This window comes from Bufo bufo, chromosome 7 (genome assembly GCF_905171765.1).
Source record: "Bufo bufo chromosome 7, aBufBuf1.1, whole genome shotgun sequence".
Lineage (NCBI taxonomy): Eukaryota > Metazoa > Chordata > Amphibia > Anura > Bufonidae > Bufo > Bufo bufo.
In genome coordinates this window covers 18,123,269-18,144,007 of record NC_053395.1, presented here as the reverse complement: position 1 = coordinate 18,144,007, position 20,739 = coordinate 18,123,269, and the positions used below count along the sequence as shown (strand labels likewise).

Below are 20,739 nucleotides of genomic sequence, written 5' to 3'. Positions count from 1 at the left end.
GAACAAGTGGATTAAGATGAGTTAAATAATTTTTTTGTTTTTTTAACCCCTCCAGCCCTATTGTACTATGCATTCTGTATTAAGAATGCTATTATTTTCCCTTATAACCATGTTATAAGGGAAAATAATACAATCTTCACAACACCTAACCCAAACCCGAACTTCTGTGAAGAAGTTCAGGTTTGGGTACCAAACATGCTGATTTTTCTCACGCGCGTGCAAAACGCATTACAATGTTTTGCACTCGCGCAGAAAAATCGTGCATGTTCTCGCAACGCACCCGCATCTTTTTCCGCAACGCCCGTGTGAAACCAGCCTTAAGGTAACAAAGCAAGGGTTAACAGCCAAACAAAACTCAATATTTATTGCCCTGATTCTGTAGTTTACAGAAACACCCCATATGTGATCGTTCACTGCTGTACGGGCACACGGCAGGGCGCAGAAGGAAAGGAACGCTATATGCGGGATAAGATGATGGTTTGATTGGTACGATTTTAGGGTGCGTATGACTTTTTGATCACTTGCTATTACACTTTTTGTGATGTAAGGTGACAAAAAAATAGCTTTTTTTATGCTGTTTTTTTTTTTTTACCGTGTTCTCCTGAGGGGTTAGTTCATGTGATATTTTTATACAGCAGGTTCTTACGGACGCGGCGATACCTAATATCTATACTTTTTTTATTTATTAAAATTTTACACAATAACAGCATTTTTTAAACAAAAAAAATCGTGTTTTAGTGTCTCCATAGTCTGAGCCATATTTTTTATTTTTTTTTGGGGCGATTGTCTTAGCTAGGGTACCATTTTTGCGGGATGAGATGACGGTTTTAATGGCACTATTTTGGGGGGCATATGACTTTTTTTTTTAATTTTAAATCAGATAATTTTTATTGAAGTAAAAGTAAAAACAAATGTTTTCATTAGATACAATAACAAAATCCCCCATAACCCAAACATTGTAGGAGATGAGCAGCAAATCTAACATATTATTTAGATACATTAGAATATGTGCAATACAAAGAGTACAGTAATGAATTCAACAGCGGAGACAATGGAGACACCGGCAGACCCGCAATGCCAAGTCCATGGACAGACTAGCCAAGATGGTAATTATGGTTCAATAGCGAAGGTAAGGGAGATAACCGTGAACTCCCCCCACAAAGTACATTTGAGTGATATGTACGGACGGTAATCTTAACCCCTGTATTCAAGAATAAGGAGACAGTGGCGCACTCCCGATACACATTTCTTTGACTGATATTCATACATTGTTAGTTGCAAGCGCACAAATGCCACCCCTGCATTAAGAACAACCTAGAATAATCCAGCTACCACAATGCAAGGACATCCATTGACTGCACACCCCAGATTTGTCTATCCACGGTCCCCATACGGAGTTGAATTTCGACAGACAGTTTCTCTTCAAATACGTTCCCCTCTCCAGCCTTATAACCACATTCAGCCTAGCCACAAACTCTGCAAAGCTAGGAGGACACGGCTGAATCCATTTAGCAGCGATGGTTTTCCGAGCTTGATACAGGATTCTGTTGATACCTGTCTTAATGGGAGGTTGCAAAGACTTTGAGTCAAACAGTCCGAGTATGCACATTCTTGCGTCTAGTGTATATGTAGCTCAGTATATTTTGTTAATCAGGTTTATTATCTTAGACCAGTACCTATGTAGAGTGTTGCATTGCCAGATCATGTGGAACAGCCCAGCATCACCCGCCCTGCATTTCGGACATGACGAGTCAGGGCGACAACCTATCATCTTCAAAAAGAGGGGCGACCTGTATACTCTATGCAAAAGGAAAATCTGGGATAATCTAGCCGCCTCACTCAAAGACAGGGTTGGAGTCAATGCCAACACCTCCACCCATTGAGCATCCGAAATAGGGCCCACATCGTTTTCCCATTTTCTCTTGATTAGTAGTGGATATTTTTCCAGATTCTCCTCCTGCATTGGCCAGTAGGCTCTAGAGATCCCTCCTCTGGAGGACCCCACCTCCATTAGTTTGGACAACACCCAATGGGAGGCGAGGAATTTTTACTTGTGAGTTTAAGGCATGTCTAAGCTGTAGGTATTTGTAAAACTGTCTGGAATTCAACCCAAATTCTACACACAATTGTTCAAATTGCTTTAAAATTCCCTGGGAGTACAATTGACCCACATTCCACAGCCCCTTGCGCTCCCATCCTTGGAAGCCTGACAACTGAGACAACTCCTTCAGTTTGGGATTATTCCATATCGGCGACAGGTCGAGTAAATCCGCCACATTTAAAACTTCCCTAGATTTAGTCCACACAATTCGCATTAATTAAAAAATTGGGAGAGCCCTCACTGTCTCTGCCACATGGCATATGACTTTTTGATCGCTTGCTATTACACTTTTTGTGATGTAAGGTGACAAAAAATGGCTTTTTTGACACCGTTTTTATTTTATCTTTTTTTACGGTGTTCACCTGAGGGGTTAGTTCATGTGGTATTTTTATAGAGCAGGTTGTTACGGACACGGCGATACCTAATATGTCTACTTTTTTCATTTCTTTTTACATTTAACACAATAAAAGCATTTTTGAAACAAAAAATAATAATCATGTTTTAGTGTCTCCATATTCTGAGAGCCATAGTTTTTTTTTATTTTTTGGGCGATTGTCTTAGGTAGGGGCTTATTTTTTGCGGGATCAGGTGACTGTTAGATTGGTAGTATTTTGGGGGGCATAAGCAATCAATGAAAATAGAAAATTGCAGCTCTCACCTGTTGTGAGCACGGACGATAGCCTGGACACGGCTGTTACTTAGGACTTGTAAGAAAATCCAGCTCTTTTAAACGACAGGAAACACTTTATTGATGCGGTAAAAACTTTCCAATCCTCATACGCAAGAAACAATCAATTTTGGGGGGCATACAGCTTTTTGATCGCTTGGTGTTGCACTTTTAGTGATGTAAGGTGTTTTTTTTAGCACAGTTTTTAGAGGATCTCTGTTGAAGAGGCCAGTAAACCCTTCTTAAGCTAGCTAATAAAGAGGTGGCACCGTGCATGCTGAAGATATCCTGTGGTTGGCCAAAGACAGCTTGCAGACCTAGGGCATGTCAAAAACTCAATTTTCTTTCCTGAGCACTCTCTCTAAAGCAGACATGTACCTGACAGGAATTAGGATGACCACGGTGCTGCTGTGGACGAAACTTGAAATTATCATGGAATGAGTTTTACTTGAACCGAGGGAACAGGCAAACTCATAAGTACTGTAGTCTTATTTTGTCCTCATGTTTAAAGCTGACCCTAGACATTATTACCCCATCAATATGAACAGGAAATTATTGCAACAAGGGTAGGATATAAGTGGCTTCCAGAAACCTCTAGTGAAGCATAAGGGAAGCAGAAGATTAAAAGGTTGAACTTAAACCTTTCTGAGTCTTGTATCCCCGGATACAAGACAACCACTGGGTAGTTCTCATATACACTCATTGACAAAAAAAAATTATGCACCAACAAGGAGTTGTTGGAATTGAAAGGATAAGTTTAATGAGGAAAACTGTACAACTGAAAGGAGGCTCTAGTACCTTGTTTGGCCCCCTCTAGTCTTTATACAAGATGAGATACAGGAGGGCAAAGAGGCATACAGGTTCCATATGGCATCCTCCAGCACATTTGCCCACAGATATTGCAGCTGGGCCTTTAAATCCTGCACAATTTTACGTTGCCAAACGTGATGTCCCAGATGGCCCCATAAATACTCTTTTGGAGATATATCTTGTGACCTGACATGCCAAGGAAGTGTTGTAATCTGGCGTAGACATTCCTGGTAAACCCAATCCTGCTGAACAATGAACAGTGTTATGCTGACAGTGTGTGCCCACCACTGCCCTACTGTTCCCTGTTGGTGTGGATGCCACATTATTCACCATACCATCTGGTGTCCTGGTTTATGAAGTCTTCTTCAAGTGGTGACCTGTATGCTTCTGCCTAGTCCTCCAGAATTTGTCCACTTAGGGTATATGAATGCTCAGATATGGCCTCTTAAAGGCCAGCATACTTCCAATTCCTTCCCCAGCCAATGACTGGGAGTCCCTGGATATTTAGAGCACCCTCCCCACTCAGTGAGTGCCTGAGCTTTAGGTTTTCTGGTGACCAGCAAAGGTGTCTCATAGTCTACTACTCCTGTGATTTGCCTGTTATTCCTTCCTATGTTCCTGCCATTGTCTAGACTTGTACCAATCCTGCCTGTGTGCTCCTGCTCTTGCCCTTCAGTTCAGTTCTGTTTGTGTTTCAGTTCAGTACCCACCCTTTCTGCCCTGTCCGTGCTCTTGTCAAGTACTCAGCCTGCCTGCTTTGTCTGTGCCTCCACAACTACCCTGCCATGAGTGGCAACACATGTGGCCACAGGTCATCCTGCACATATCGCTGAGCTGTTGGTGTCTGTTGTATTACTACTAGGGGTGAGCCGATTGTGGTATGCAATGGCTCCTCAGGTCATCACACCAGCAGTTGGGGCAATGTCGCTGCACAACAAAGACAGGATTGAAGTGCTTATCACGAGGCCTGCTTACTCAAGCCTGATTGTTATGGGATCCCAAACAGAGCCTGGATTCATTGCTAAAAGCAATACAGTTCTAGTTTGTAACAGTCCAGGTTTCTCTTTCACAACACCACTGCAAATGAAGGCGACAGTGGCTGACTGTCAATGGCAGGACATGTAATGGGTGCCATGACACTAAATTTCCGTCTGCTAAGCACCTGACACCAGTGAACATCTGTGGAGCTGCTCGTGCTTGTCATTAGATCAAACAATACTATCTACTGGTGGTCTGTCTGGGCTGCCCAGAGTCTGTACGCCACGTGTGCCTGTCCTCACGTAATCACAGTTCCCAACACCTAACAACTAGGTCAGAACGGCTTAGATGGCCGGCAATTCAAAACGGCCACCCTCTTTCTCTCAGTCCAATGATGCTCCCCTTCTCGAAGTCTGTCAACTGGGCAAAATGTGTTTGAGTACATTGTAGAGGTGTTTCTAGTCAGTGGTCTCTCACCAAGAGGTTCACTACCCAAAAGTATCCTCTGAGAGTATTCTTGCAAGACCAGTGTTTAATCAAACCACACCTATAATATTTTACATATCTGCCTAAGACATAACTGTAGGACGAGTTTTTCAGCAATCCAACATTTCTATCTGCAAAGTCAGAGTTGACCATTTCATTCATTTGCTTTTCAATTCAAAACATTATGAACCCCTTTCCAACATCTGCCGTACATGTACAGCGCATGTGGGGCCTTTAAAGATGGCTCCCAGAGAGGAGCGAGCGCCATAGCTACGGGTGCCTGCTGTTTCACATTTAACCCTTCAGAAGGCATGGATAAGTGTGACCAAAGAATCTTAAAGGCTAGAAGACCCGGAAGGGAGCGCTTTGCGAGCAGTAATGCCTCCCCCGGGAAGAGATCGGTGAAGACGTTCCTTGTAAGTAATGAGCCAGAGCCTGTACTAGGTTTCTAGGCTCATTACTTGTAAATAACAATTCAGGCCAGCAGGTAGCAGCACTGTATTGTAATATAGTGATCTATGCATATACACTGCTTTGAAGACTACAGGAGCTTCCTGCGTGTCTATGTGATTTATCCATCCTTATCTGTCCTGTGAGCTGCAGAGTTGAAAACAAACATAGTGGGAACTAAGGAAAAGGACTTCATAGCAGTACAGTGCTGGCAGATTTCATAGATGGGATACGCCCCCTGCTTCTGAGTGAAATGCTTCTAGCTGTGCAACAGAAACAGGGAATAATATGGCTGTAAAAATACATTAGGAATACACAAAAAAGAACTATTCCTTCACTTTTTTGATTATACAAATGAGCACAGCAATTATGCAAACTTTTTTAAAGGTACGCTTTAAGAAATCTTGGGGATGTTAGTACTAGAACATTTAAACTCAGGAACGTGGAAGCTCTGATACACAACTTTAGGAACATGGTGGACTTCGGAACTAAAGAGCATAAGGATCAAGTTGATTCATTAACATAGGGTTGCAGGAGCATCTAGCTTGAGGATCACAGAGCTTCATCAACCTGGATCTTCAATATCATGTTTTTCAGGAAAACGAGCCTTCAGGAATATGAAACTGCATGGATTTCTAGTTTTAGGAACATGGAGTGCATGAAACAGAAACTCATGGGCGTGACACAAAAAAAGAAAGTGCTCTAGCATTCCTCAAAGTCACTGGTTGACGATGCATTTTACAGCAGCAGATAAGCATGTTGGCTCAGTTTCCGGACAGAAGGTTTCACGGGTCTGACACAGGCTCTGAATGTATCAGTACAGCAAAGTATTTGCAAGTTTTTGGCCAACATAGAGCAGGACCTCAGACAAGCAGAGTAATCAAAGACAGCCAATCTGTGTCTCCATATTCATACAACCAACCTGGTTACAATGTGCAATACTGGAGCATTATTTTTGTTGTAAGTGTCCATTTTAAATATTTTACTTTAAGCCATCTTTATGAATCTCTGTACAGCCCTCTTAACCTCCTGATTTCTAAGACTGTATATTAGTGGATTTATCATGGGGGCAACTGTGGCATATAGAACTGTGAAGATCTGTTCCAAGAGGTCTGAATACTGCCCTAATGGCATCACTATCACTATGGCCACTGTGACATAGTAGATTAAGAGGACAGTGAGGTGGGATGAGCAGGTGGAGAAGGCTTTTTTCCTTCCCTCCGTAGATTTAATACACAGGATGACATTAATAATTTTCACGTACGAGCCTAAAGTGCATGCGAATGGGAAAACTCCAAGCAAAACAAATTCTATGTACATGACGCTAGAAAACAAGTTTGTCCCCCTGCAGGAGATTTTCGTGAGGGCCTTCGAGTCACAGTAGAAATGCTGAATGGTATCAGAGTGACAAAAGGACAATCCTGTGAATGAAAATAAAAGGAAGAACCCGTTCAAGGATCCACATACCCAGATGGAGGTGATCATCAAGATGCAAGTATTCTGACTCAAGACAAGTTGGTAGTGTAAGGGGTTGCAGATAGCAACATAACGGTCGTAGGCCATGGCAAACAGCAGCAGGTCTTCTGTACTTCCAGTCCAGAAAAAGAAGTACATCTGAGTGAAGCATTGACTGAAGGACATGGAGTTGTTTCCAGATAATAACATATCTAGCAGCTTCGGGATTATGACTGTTGTGTAGCAGATGTCTACTATCGATAGGTTACATAGAAAAAAGTACATAGGGGTGTGCAAGTGGCTTTCTCTATATATCACCGCAATGGTAATGCCATTTACAACTCCTCCAAATACATACAAGAAAATGAAGACCATGAAAATGAGCGGCTTATCCTCTGCTGTGCTTGAAAATGGCACAATGTGGAAATATCGAGGCGAGGTGAGGTTCGCCATCAAGTGACACTGTAAGAAAAGAGGAGAATTAATCTGGTGGTTGCTGTAAAGATTGGCAGAGATGCAAAGACAACCTCAATGGGAAAAAAATGTACAATAGTTATTAATCATTGGGTTCTTCTTAAATTACCCCTCCGCCATGTCTTTTTCTACAGTAGTGAAAACAAAAAATTATACCCATTGTAGAGATCTATGTATTTGCGGTGGGGATGGCAGTAACAGACTCTCAGACTTATGGGTTAAAAGTCTGAATAATGTTTTATGTTTCATCCAGCACAATACACTGCATCCAAATTAACCACCACTTGGGTGAAGCCATGGCACAAAACATGAAATAAACACCTGCCTGTCTGGGTGCTAACTATACAGAGAACTTCTCTCTCTCATCTATGCCTTCAGCACGTCAAGGGGGATCTGGCTTTCCACAGCCACATGATAAAACAGCCACCATGCTCTGACTCTGACTGAGGCCTCTATTTATTTACCCGTAGCCAAAACTTGAATTTCCTCAGGCTAGAAGAAATAGCTGTCCTGGAGTAAGTGTGTGGACGGGTAGGTCCCACTGCCAGACTTGCCTACCAGTCCAAAAGAAATCCAGCCCACAAGAAAATCTGATCAACACAGCTCTAGCAAACTACACCTGTCTTAAACAAATACTGCTTTCTGAATTCTTTTGATCTCATCCAGCTGAGGACTCTGGTTGAAATATACACCCCTAACAGCACTTTTCCACACACCGTGTTACACCATATAATGTTATCACCTGTGCCTTCCAAAGGAGAACCTCTTGTCAGAAGAACCAGCCAACCACTTCATCCGGATAACTGAGGGAGTAAATCTTTCCAAAAACTTCAGGGCAGTAAAGTAGGTGTTAACACTCTAAGGCCCGGCTTATGTTACCCTTGCCTCACTGCCGGCTAAATTGTCTGGGACTTCACAAAGACTTCCCATGCCCTTACAGTTGGTCGGATTAGATTTCATCGAGTGCCTTTCGTGCAGAATTATTCAGAAAAAATAAAAAATAGGTATTTAGGGTTCGAATGAGAAAATATAAATCATAGGAGCATTGAGCACAGAAGTGGCAGCTGCATTTCAGGAAAGAGATGAAGGAATAAAGGGTATTTATACTCTGTTTAGACTATACGTAGGTCCCGGTGGAGTATTCAGACACTGGTACAAATTCTATAGGGAAATGATTTAAAAAAATCTCAATCTGCACTGCCTTTGAGATTTGAGGACTCAAATTTGTTTCAATGCATTATCTAATCTGTTATTGATGAAACCTGTTATATAGTAATGTATAGTTACTGCATTACTTACCTCCTCATCTGCCTGTGCCCAAAGGACCATTTACGTGCACCAAATGATTGACCGAATGATAATTCATACAAATCCCTTTATGAATGTGTCTACTGTTTACACATCGAGTGCTTGTTGATTATTGTGGCATTTTTTTATTGTTATGCATTGGCAGCGCACCTCACCATGTAACCAGATGATCTACAATCGGTATGGAACAAACAATTGTGTGTTCTTTCCATATGGATTGGAAGAAGATTGATTAGTGACAGCCATCTCAGATATAGGAAATACCAGAATCGGGTGATAAGTCAGGGTGAGATAACTCCACTTGCTACACCTGCACTACTTACCTTTTATCTGTAGAGGTTAGTAGTATTGTACTTGTCTTCATGTACATAGGGGAGAGTATTCTAGTAGTTATATTCTTGTACATGGGGGTAGTATTATAGTAGTTATATTCTTGTACATAGGAGCAGTATTATAGTAGTTATATTCTTGTACATAGGAGCAGTATTATAGTAGTTATATTCTTGTACATAGGAGCAGTATTATAGTAGTTATATTCTTGTACATAGGAGCAGTATTATAGTAGTTATATTCTTGTACATAGGAGCAGTATTATAGTAGTTATATTCTTGTACATAGGAGCAGTATTATAGTAGTTGTATTCTTGTACATAGGAGCAGTATTATAGTAGTTATATTCTTGTACATAGGAGCAGTATTATAGTAGTTATATTCTTGTACATAGGAGCAGTATTATAGTAGTTATATTCTTGTACATAGGAGGCAGTATTATAGTAGTTATATTCTTGTAAATAGGGGCAGTATTATAGTAGTTATATTCTTGTACATAGGAGGCAGTATTATAGTAGTTATATTCTTGTACATAGGAGGCAGTATTATAGTAGTTATATTCTTGTACATAGGAGGCAGTATTATAGTAGTTATATTCTTGTACATGGGAGGAGTATTATAGTAGTTATATTCTTGTACATGGGAGCAGTATTATAGTAGTTATATTCTTGTACATGGGAGCAGTATTATAGTAGTTATATTCTTGTACATGGGAGCAGTATTATAGTAGTTATATTCTTGTATGTAGGAGCAGTATTATAGTAGTTATATTCTTGTACATAGGAGGCAGTATTATAGTAGTTATATTCTTGTACATGGGAGCAGTATTATAGTAGTTATACTCTTGTACATAGGAGCAGTATTATAGTAGTTATATTCTTGTACATAGGAGGCAGTATTATAGCAGTTATATTCTTGTACATAGGAGCAGTATTATAGTAGTTATATTCTTGTACATAGGAGGCAGTATTATAGCAGTTATATTCTTGTACATAGGAGCAGTATTATAGTAGTTATATTCTTGTACAAAGGAATAGTATTATAGCAGTTATATTCTTGTACATAGGAGGCAGTATTATAGTAGTTATATTCTTGTACATAGGATAGTATTATAGTAGTTATATTCTTGTACATAGGAGGCAGTATTATAGTAGTTATATTCTTGTACATGGGAGCAGTATTATAGTAGTTATATTCTTGTATGTAGGAGCAGTATTATAGTAGTTATATTCTTGTACATAGGAGGCAGTATTATAGTAGGTATATTCTTGGGCATAGGTGGCAGGATTTTAGTAGTTATATTCTTGTACATAGGAGCAGTATTATAGTAGTTATATTCTTGTACATAGGAGCAGTATTATAGTAGTTATATTCTTGTACATAGGAGCAGTAATATAGTAGTTATATTCTTATACATAGGGGCAGTATTATAGTAGTTATATTCTTGTACATAGGAGCAGTATTATAGTAGTTATATTCTTGTACATAGGAGGCAGTATTATAGTAGTTATATTCTTGTACATAGGAGCAGTATTATAGTAGTTATATTCTTGTACATAAGAGGCAGTATTATAGTAGTTATATTCTTGTACATAGGAGGCAGTATTATAGTAGTTATATTCTTGTACATAGGAGCAGTATTATAGTAGTTATATTCCTGTACATAGAAGCAGTATTATAGTAGTTATATTCTTGTACATAGGAGGCAGTATTATAGTAGTTATATTCTTGTACATAGGAGCAGTATTATAGTAGTTATATTCTTGTACATAGGAGCAGTATTATAGTAGTTATATTCTTGTACATAGGAGGCAGTATTATAGTAGGTATATTCTTGGGCATAGGTGGCAGGATTTTAGTAGTTATATTCTTGTACATAGGAGCAGTATTATAGTAGTTATATTCTTGTACATAGGAGCAGTATTATAGTAGTTATATTCTTGTACATAGGAGCAGTAATATAGTAGTTATATTCTTATACATAGGGGCAGTATTATAGTAGTTATATTCTTGTACATAGGAGCAGTATTATAGTAGTTATATTCTTGTACATAGGAGCAGTATTATAGTAGTTATATTCTTGTACATAGGAGGCAGTATTATAGTAGTTATATTCTTGTACATAGGAGCAGTATTATAGTAGTTATATTCTTGTACATAGGAGGCAGTATTATAGTAGTTATATTCTTGTACATAGGAGGCAGTATTATAGTAGTTATATTCTTGTACATAGGAGCAGTATTATAGTAGTTATATTCTTGTACATAGAGGCAGTATTATAGTAGTTATATTCCTGTACATAGCAGTATTATAGTAGTTATATTACTGTACATAGAGGCAGTATTATAGTAGTTATATTCCTGTACATAGCAGTATTATAGTAGTTATATTACTGTACATAGAGGCAGTATTATAGTAGGTATATTCTTGTACATAGGAGGCAGTATTATAGTAGTTATATTCTTGGGCATAGGTGGCAGGATTTTAGTAGTGGGAACTCTGTGAATCAGAATTATTTTTTTCCAGTTCAAGCCAAAAGGATGATCAGATTGAACATTGAACTCTTTGTCATGTTCTTCCAACCATTCCTGAACATTTTTTGATGTGTGGCAGGGTGCATTATCTTCATCACTTGTATGAATGCTAAGTTCCAAAGTTTCCATCATGACATTATACTGCTTCCCTTCCATAGTGCTTTCTGCCACGGAAAAGCTAAATCAAATCCAGCTGATGGTCATGTTGGACAAGGATTGTTAAACAGGGAATCCGTCTGGATCTATAAACTCCAATATCTATCCTGATGTACTCAGTGAGATGATGAAATTACAATCCTAGCACAGTAGGAGTTGAAAATAATCAACCACTCACAAGACCCTTAAGATCAGCTGCACTTAAGGGGCAGGGCTGGGACGATGGTTAGGTGAAGGTAGGGCGCCACCTTGCTACCAATTAGGATATAGGGGGAGGTGGGGGCACAAACAAATGTATTTTTGTGAAGTTTTATTTATTTTTTAACGTTCAATGCTACATTGAATATACAAGTATCCTCTTTTACAGCATTGTTCTCAGTGTTGGAGGCCATTTTTACATTATTTTGAGAAGCTCCATTCGCCACTGCCATGCGTGGCCAAAATCAGCAGTATCCTAAACTCTTGGTCCTGGATATTTCCTGATTAATTTTGCACAACGGCAAAATAATGTGTAGGGAAGACAAGACGTAATAGGAATAGTGAGGAACATGTTTACTGTAGGAAGACCCCTTTTAACATGATCACCATATATTCTGCAGAGCCGTAGGTGTACCTTGAAGGGACATCTAGGGAGAGGATCCTACACATGCTGAATGTATTACTGAATCATGGTAGGGATACAAATGCATGGTCACAGGATTTTCTGAGCTGTTCTTTATCATTAATTAATGAAGCAATCATCTAAGCTCATTGCCATCATTTAAAGGGCATCTGTCAGTAGGGTTGACCATGCAAAACTGCTGACAGTGCTAGGTTGGAGCCATGGACATATACCTTTATGGATGCATTTATTAGTAGGAACACTCTGAAAAATTCTGTTACATGAGTTCTTTGTGTTCTTCTGCAATTAATACTTCCCTATGTTCAGTTTTGATTTGTTACATTGTTGGTTTATAACTTTGGATGGATTACGCCTCTGTGGTAATCTTACAGAAAGACATTATTCATCACTCTATGTATTTAAGAGTTAAAAGGGTTCTACGGACAAACCTGATTTCTTGTGGATAAACCTAACTTGTGGAAGGAAGAATGGTGGTTTCATACTTACCTTCCATAGTGCAGCCAGTTCGGAAAGCCTCTTCATGGTCACGTGACTGCTCCTGTCAGGGTTTCAGGTCTTCTGGTCACATCCCGTTTTCTATCTTCCTGTCTTTAGAAGGAGATAGTTTGTCACTACTGACATTACGACTCCTGCCGGCCTTCCTTTGTACCGACGCCTGCACACTACTGCGCATTGGCCAGGACTGCTGGCCGTCTTGTCAGTGTAAGCACTGTGCATGAGTCACAGCATAGTGACCAGACTCTGTGCTGTTGCTATGCTGTGGGTGTCACTGGGGGGCTCTGTGGATGGCACTTGGGGGGGCTCTGTGGATGGCATTTGGGGGGCACTCTGGATGGTACTTGGGGGCACTCTGGATGGTACTTGGGGGCACTCTGGATGGTACTTGGGGGCACTCCGGATGGTACTTGGGGGCACTGTGGATGGTACTTGGAGCGCACTGTGGATGTCACTGGGGGTACTGTGGATAACATTTGGGGTCACTGTGGATGGCACTGGGGGGTACTGTGGATGGCACTTGGGCACACTGTAGATGTCACTGTTATGGATAGGGCACTGAGGCGGTCATTGTTATGGGAGACGCTGTGGTTGTCTCTGTTATGTGGGTGCTGTGGATGTTACTTTTATGAGGGATGCTGTGAAAGTCACCATTATGGGGGACACTCTGGAGGTCACTGTTATGGGGACACTGTTGATATTACTGTTATGGGGGGACGCTGTGGCTGTCACTGTTATAGGACACTATAGATATCTGTGTAACACACACACATACAACAAATAAAATAGACCTGTGCAAAGCTGAATCTTTCTGCATATATATATATATATATATATATATATATATACATTCCTCTCAAGTTTTGAAAATGACAAGGATGGACATTTTGCCCCGCAAAGTAATGCCCACATTGTCCCCCTTTCAGGAATTTATGCCCACCTAGGCGTTCCCATGATGATCGGAGCATATTTTGCACTCCCCGGCAGGCACCATGTGGTCAGACACACATCGCATTTGGTAGGCTGTGTAAGAGGAGCACATGCTGATTCCTGGGCCGGCTCGCTCCTCCTACACAGCCCAGCAGTGCAATCAATGTGTGACCAGTACTCCAAAATATGGCCCTGCGATCAGATAAGAAACTGACTGTATCTGGATATGTGACCAATACATGGAGCGTGTTTCCAGGGCTAATCATCATCATATGTATGAGCCCTTAGATATAGAAGTTTATCAGACAGTATCACACATGATAGGTCTAGATAAACACTTCAGCAGGCAGAAGCAAAAAAATATAGGATTAGGCCTCATGGACACGACCATATACGTTTTGGGTCTGCAAAATACAGATATGGTCCGTGAGCATTCCACAATTTTTGCAGGCACCATTGTCAAAATGCCTATTGTTTTCCGGAAAATGGACAAGAATAGGACATGTTCTATAATTTTCGGCATCAATGTGCTGTCCACATTCTTTGCAGCCCCATTGAAATAAAGGTGTCTCTATGTGATCTGCAAAAAAGGTGGATTTGTTACAGACCAAAAATATAGGCCTAAGGATGGCATTTTTTTGTGGACCTGAATAAGACATATTCTGTCTTTTGCAAAACAGATATAGAGATGTGGAAAACACACGGCTGACATCCATGTGCTTTCCCCATCCATGTCTTCTGCAAAAGATAGACCGTGTCCTATTCTGGTCCACAAAATACAGACCACTAGCCCATTGATGTCGATGGTTCTGAAAAAAAATGTGGATCACACACAGACAAAAACTTTGGTTTGCAGATCTGCAATTTTCAGACTGCAAAACTGATATGGTCGTGTGCATGAGGCCTTAGATACAGACTTCAGCAGACAGTATCAAAAACAAAATTATTTGATAAAGGATCATTAGACTGTATTGCACATAATTAGATTTACATACAGATGCACAGCAAACAGTATCTGATGTGACAAGCTTATATACACACCCCACCAGACAGTATAGTACAAGATGGGATTAAATACACACATCACCAGACAGTATCGTAGTCTGTATCGTACATGATAGGATTATATACAGATGTATTTTGATGTGCTTGCTGTTTATTGCACTCTGGAGGTTGTGAGGGAAGAGCCTGTGGACTGTCAGTGACATGATTTAGAAACTGAGTAAGAAATAGGTCAGCAGGGTGTATGGGTGTAGTAACATGGCCACAGGAGGTGTAGTGGGCGGAGCTCCTGCAGACTGATTAGTGTGGCAGGCGGGGTCAGCCTGTAACTCATCACTCTGCAGTGCATTTTTATTTATCAATAAAGGTAGGTATTCCAAAATAGGAAACTAGGAATGTAAACAAAGCTACCAGCATAGTCTGATGCCCAGACAGGGGGAAGGAAAGCACAGATATGAAAAACAGGTATTGGGGCATATACTGTATATGCATGGTGAGGGGTGTTAGGAGCACATAAAAAGAATCTTGATTTGGCAATGGGCAACCTCTTAAAAGTGATTGTCGGTCTGTTAGTAATTATTTTGAAAAGCTATAAATTCTATGCAAAATGGTATAAATCAACAAAAAAAACAACTCACTTCACCGTTCCACTGGGGACAGGAGTAAGCCCGTAAAGGGAGGAGGTTTAATGGAGGATTGACGCTACCATGTAAGGTGTTAGAACTGGATGCTGACAGTCTATTTGATGTTTAGGCTTTGACCAGTGTGAGTAGGCTTGGTTTTTCTGTGGAGAAGTGGGAGAGACTGGAGGCTGAGGCTGTGGTGAACTGGAAGTCTGGAGTCATGACAGAGGTCCTTTCTGGAGTGGAGAAGGAATGATTCCTGTAGTGTTAAGTGGTTCAGACACATTGTCTAGGATGTTTGTCACTAAGGGCTCATGCACACGACAGTATTTTGCGTTCAGTATACTGGCCGTTTTTGTAGTTCAGTATGCGATACATATACTGAACCATTCATTTCAATGGTTCAGCAAAAAAAACTGAAGTGTCTCCGTTTGCATTCCGTTTCAGTATTTACGTACCGTGAAAAGATAGAACATGTCCTATTCTTGTCCGCAAATCACGGTGCTTGGCTCTATTCAAGTCAATGGGTCCGCAAATAAAACGGAACATATACGGAAATGCATCCGTATGTCTTCCGTATCTGTTCCGTTTTTGCTGAACCATCTATTGAAAATGTTATGCCCAGCCCAATTTTTTCTATGTAATTACTGTATAATGTATATGGCATATGGCACGGAAACACAACGGGAAAAAAAAACTGAACAACGGATCCGTAAAAACTGGACCGCAAAACACTGAAAAAGCCATACGGTCGTGTGCATGAGCCCTAAGTAGAGGGCTAACAAAGGGATATCTAGTGGTTGGGGCTTATAGGATCTGGCCATGGAAGAGGTTTGCATACAGGAACACTGTGTGGGATGTCACTGAAGCAGTGGGGGTTGAAGAGTGCTGTCAGTCCCTAGTGGTTAGCTCTGGAGGGCCCTTTGGGACTAAATAGTGTAGTTGTGGAACCAGTGGTGTAGTGGGTGGTACTGTGCTCCAAACCACGGTACACTGGAGGATATTTCTTTTTCTGGTTGTCCTGAAGTCCTGAGATGCGACATGGTCATAAATTCCTAAACTAAACTGGTTTACGTGGACAGTGGGAACAGCGGCACATTGAGAACCATTGAGAGTTAGAGTCAAAGTTACTCTAGTGGTAAATTGAGTGAGTGAATGCAAAGTGGATCTGAGGAGTATCATGAAAATCCTGTATTGAGGCTTCCTACCAGTTGACTCTTTGGAGGCGACTTGACAAAAGGAAACCTTGAGATGCAGTTAGCTGTGACAGAGAAAGCCTTTGAGACACAGGAGCCAAATAAACTGTATAGTGTCTTATTACTGAGTTTTAAGGCTTGGACATTTTTTTAATTATTGCATTGTACTTATTTTGAGCTAAAAATAATTTTTTTCAATTGGTCTTTATTAAAAATATGGAAACCTTTTTTGTGTACATAGCTGAGATGCTCTAGTAGCAGCCAATGGATTTTTTGTCTTTTCCGTCATCTGGGGAGCAGATGGACTCCTTATCTCTGACATTGTAAACACTCATCAGAGCTCAATCCCTATCTTACTGATAAGAATGTGGCTTAAATAAGTGTTTTGACCTCTCAGTAGTTTAGAGATAAGGTTTATTAGATGACTGACACAAAGTGAAAGTACCAGTCACACAGTTAGGAAAACAGCTAACCTGTGTGACAGAACGACTCAATATTTTTAATAAAGGCCAATTGAAAATATGATTTTTAGCCAAAAATGAGTGGAATTCAATCATTAACAAAAATTGCCTCCAATTGTGTCCATATATAGACAGTAGGTAGCAAACCCTTCTGTTGGTGGCTGAATTGTATTGTGCAGCTCTAGGTCTAGAAGAAGAAAACATTGACCTTTAAAAAGTAATATGGATTAAAGGTCTAAGGGGGAGATTTATCAAAACTGGAGTAAAGAAAAACTGGCTTAGTTGCCCATAGCACCAATCAGGTTCCACCTTACATTTGTCGGAGCTCCTTTGAAAAATGAAAGGTGGAATCTGATTTGTATTCTATTTACATTGTTTTGATAAATCTTCCCCTAAGTGTTATACCTAATCTGCAATAATCTCATCACAGCCGTCTTCACATCTTTATTTCTAAGACTATAAATCAGTGGGTTTAACATTGGGGTGACAGTTGCATATAAAAAAGTGAAGACCTGATCCAAAATATTAGAGTATCTAGAAGACGGCAATAAATACACCGCTGCAGCTGTGCCGTAGTAGAGCATGATGACGATGAGAAGGGACGAGCAGGTGGAGAAGGCCTTTTTTCTTCCGTCTCCAGATTTTATGTGAAATATAACCTGTAATATTTTTGCATAGGATGTCAAACTGCATAAAAATGGGCAAAGTCCGAAAAAAAATAGCTCTAAATAAATCACAAAATAAAACATTTCTTTGCCGGCACATGAGATCTTCGTCAGAGCTTTCGCATCACAGTAAAAATGGTGAATTGTGGTGGAATTACAGAAGGACATCTTCATGGTCGGGACTGTAATCAAACAGGAGTTTAAAGCTGCACAAGACCATATGGCAGCCATATAGAAAGAGCACACTTTTTTACTTAGTATAGAGTGATAATGTAGCGGCTTACAGATCGCAACGTAGCGGTCATAGGCCATTGTGAACAGCAGAAGATCTTCTGTTCCGGCAGCCAAGAAGAAGAAGAACATTTGGGTGAAGCATTCTCTGAAGGACACTTTGTGATTTCCAGATGAAAGCATATGTAGGAGTTTTGGAACAATGGTCGTTGTATAACACATGTCCACAAAGGACAAGTTACAGAGGAACAGATACAGAGGGGTGTGCAGATGCTCATCCAGATAGATCAGGATCACAATCAGCACATTCATGAGGACGCCAAGCAAGTAGATCACCGTGAACAGGAAGGGAATGAGTGCTGGACTATCAGCCTTACTGGAAAATGGCAAAATGTTAAATTCTGTGGGAACAGATGTGTGGTTCTCCATTGTCCGATATCCGTATCCTGGAAGAACATAATATATTCTCAGCTAATTTTCCATATAAATCTTGTCAAAAAGAATGCAAATATGTTTCATAGATTTATTTATTTATTATTATTTTTTTTAAATCAAAAATCATTTTTTATTGATTTTTAAATAAACTATCAATAAAATACACATTTGTACATAATGATCAAAATCCTGTCAGCCTTATTCTTGGACATCTGATGCGTTGACATTACAGCGTAATACAAAGTTTGTTAAATAACAAATTTAACTTTCACCCAACTCCCCCCCCCCCCCTAGAATTTGAGTTGCAGAGAGATGATTACACCACCTTATCCCTACTGTATTTTATTAAACATTTCACAAAGGATGTCATATCCACCTAATATTACAATAAGTTGAACACTAGATCTTCATTAAAATGCAGCTTAAACTAAGATAGGCGCCCCATTAAGGACAATTGTCCTCTCAAACAATCCCTAGTCAGTGCCAACGAAGCTAAGCTTCCAGATTCAATCCAGCCCTGCCATATTGACCAGAATTTGTTTGGGCATTTTCTTTTGACATATACCCCTCTTTCAAGACGTAGAATCGTAGTCATCCTATTTATGTATTCCTGTTTGCTAGGAGGCCTATTTCTTATCCAATGCTTAGTGATTAAGACCCTTGCCTGGAACAACATTCTGTGAATACATAAGGATGGTTTATCATTTAATCCCATAGAGTCTAGTATACCCAGCACACAGATTCTGGGATCATTGGGCAAACGTATCTGAGTTGTTACGACTATGATTTCTCGTATCTCTTCCCAGTATGTTCCCAACTCTCGGCACTTCCATACCACATGAAGCAGAGTCGCTTCCGTTACACCACATCTAGGGCATGTGGAGTCCGGTCGCACACCTATTTTGAATAGAAGTTTGGGGGTTCTATACACTCTGTAGCAGGTACAGCTGGGATTCATTCAATGTAAGACTAGGAGTCAAAGCCAGAATGTCATTCCATTGGTCTGGAGATATTGTTCCCACATCTTCCCCCCATGTCCCTTTTACCATCAGGGAGGTTGAGGGGGTACTAGCATCAAGAATATATATGGGATATCAGGCCTTTGGTAACCTCAGCTTCCAGTAATTGTTTCACCACAGGAGGAGAGGCGGCAATTACTATGTTTCCTGGAAATTGGGTTTGGTATGCATGTCTTAATTGAAGAAATTGGAAGAATGCCGTTTTGGGTAGGCCAAACTCTTCCTGGAGTTGAGTAAAAGATTCTGTATTACATGCGATTGAATTTGGTCCAAAAAGAGTATGCCCCTCTCCTCCCACGGGGAAAAGCCTTCCAGCCTGAATATCTCTGGCAGTTGGGGATTTTGCCATATTGGCGTAATGTCATTGAGTTCTGTCAGATTCGTTAATTCTTTAAATATTGTCCAAACCTTGGCCAAAAGGGAAAATGTAGGAAGTTTTTTACCCAGGGGATGATGTTTGCTTATTTCTAATGAGGCAATAGGTGCTTTTTGTTTCATAGTGTGGGCAACAATATCAGCTGAGGGGTCTAGATTAGTTGTATTAATCCATCCCCTGACATGTTGTAGTTGTGCGGCTATACAGTTGCAAGAAAAAGTATGTGGACCCTTTGGAATGATATGTATTTCTGCACAAATTGGTCATAAAATGTGATCTGATCTTCATCTAAGTCACAACAATAGACAATCACAGTCTGCTTAAACTAATAACACACAAAGAATTAAATGTTACCATGTTTTTATTGAACACACCATGTAAACATTCACAGTGAAGGTGGAAAAAGTATGTGAACCCCTAGACTAATGACATCTCCAAGAGCTAATTGGAGTGAGGTGTCAGCCAACTGGAGTCCAATCAATGAGATGAGATTGGAGGTGTTGGTTACAGCTGCCCTGCCCTATAAAAAACACATACCAGTTCTGGGTTTGCTTTTCACAAGAAGCATTGCCTGATGTGAATGATGCCTCGCACACAAAAAAGCTCTCAGAAGACCTACGATTAAGAATTGTTGACTTGCATAAAGCTGGAAAGGGTTATAAAAGTATCTCCATGAGCCTTGCTGTTCATCAGTCCATGGTAAGGCAAATTGTCTATAAATGAGGAAAGTTCAGCACTGCTGCTACTCTCCCTAGGAGTGGCCGTCCTGTAAAGATGACTGCAAGAGCCCAGCGCTCAATGAGGTGAAGAAGAATCCTAGAGTGTCAGCTAAAGACTTACAAAAGTCTCTGGCATATGCTAACATCCCTGTTAGTGAATCTACGATACATAAAACACTAAACAAGAATGGATTTCATGGGAGGATACCACAGAGGA

At 40.3% G+C, this 20,739-nt stretch overlaps 1 protein-coding gene across 1 annotated transcript; it reads right to left on the bottom strand.

The window, feature by feature from the left end:
- Positions 1 to 17,469: 17,469 nt before the first annotated feature.
- Positions 17,470 to 18,402, bottom strand: LOC121008709 (olfactory receptor 1E5-like). The gene has a single exon (XM_040441403.1). The coding sequence runs from the start codon at positions 18,400 to 18,402 to the stop codon at positions 17,470 to 17,472; it is 933 nt and encodes a 310-aa protein (XP_040297337.1).
- Positions 18,403 to 20,739: the final 2,337 nt, after the last annotated feature.

What these genes read in the sequence shown, in the direction of transcription:
- LOC121008709 (XM_040441403.1), bottom strand. Translation starts at nt 18,402, where the DNA reads ATGGAGAACCACACATCTGTTCCCACAGAATTTAACATTTTGCCATTT.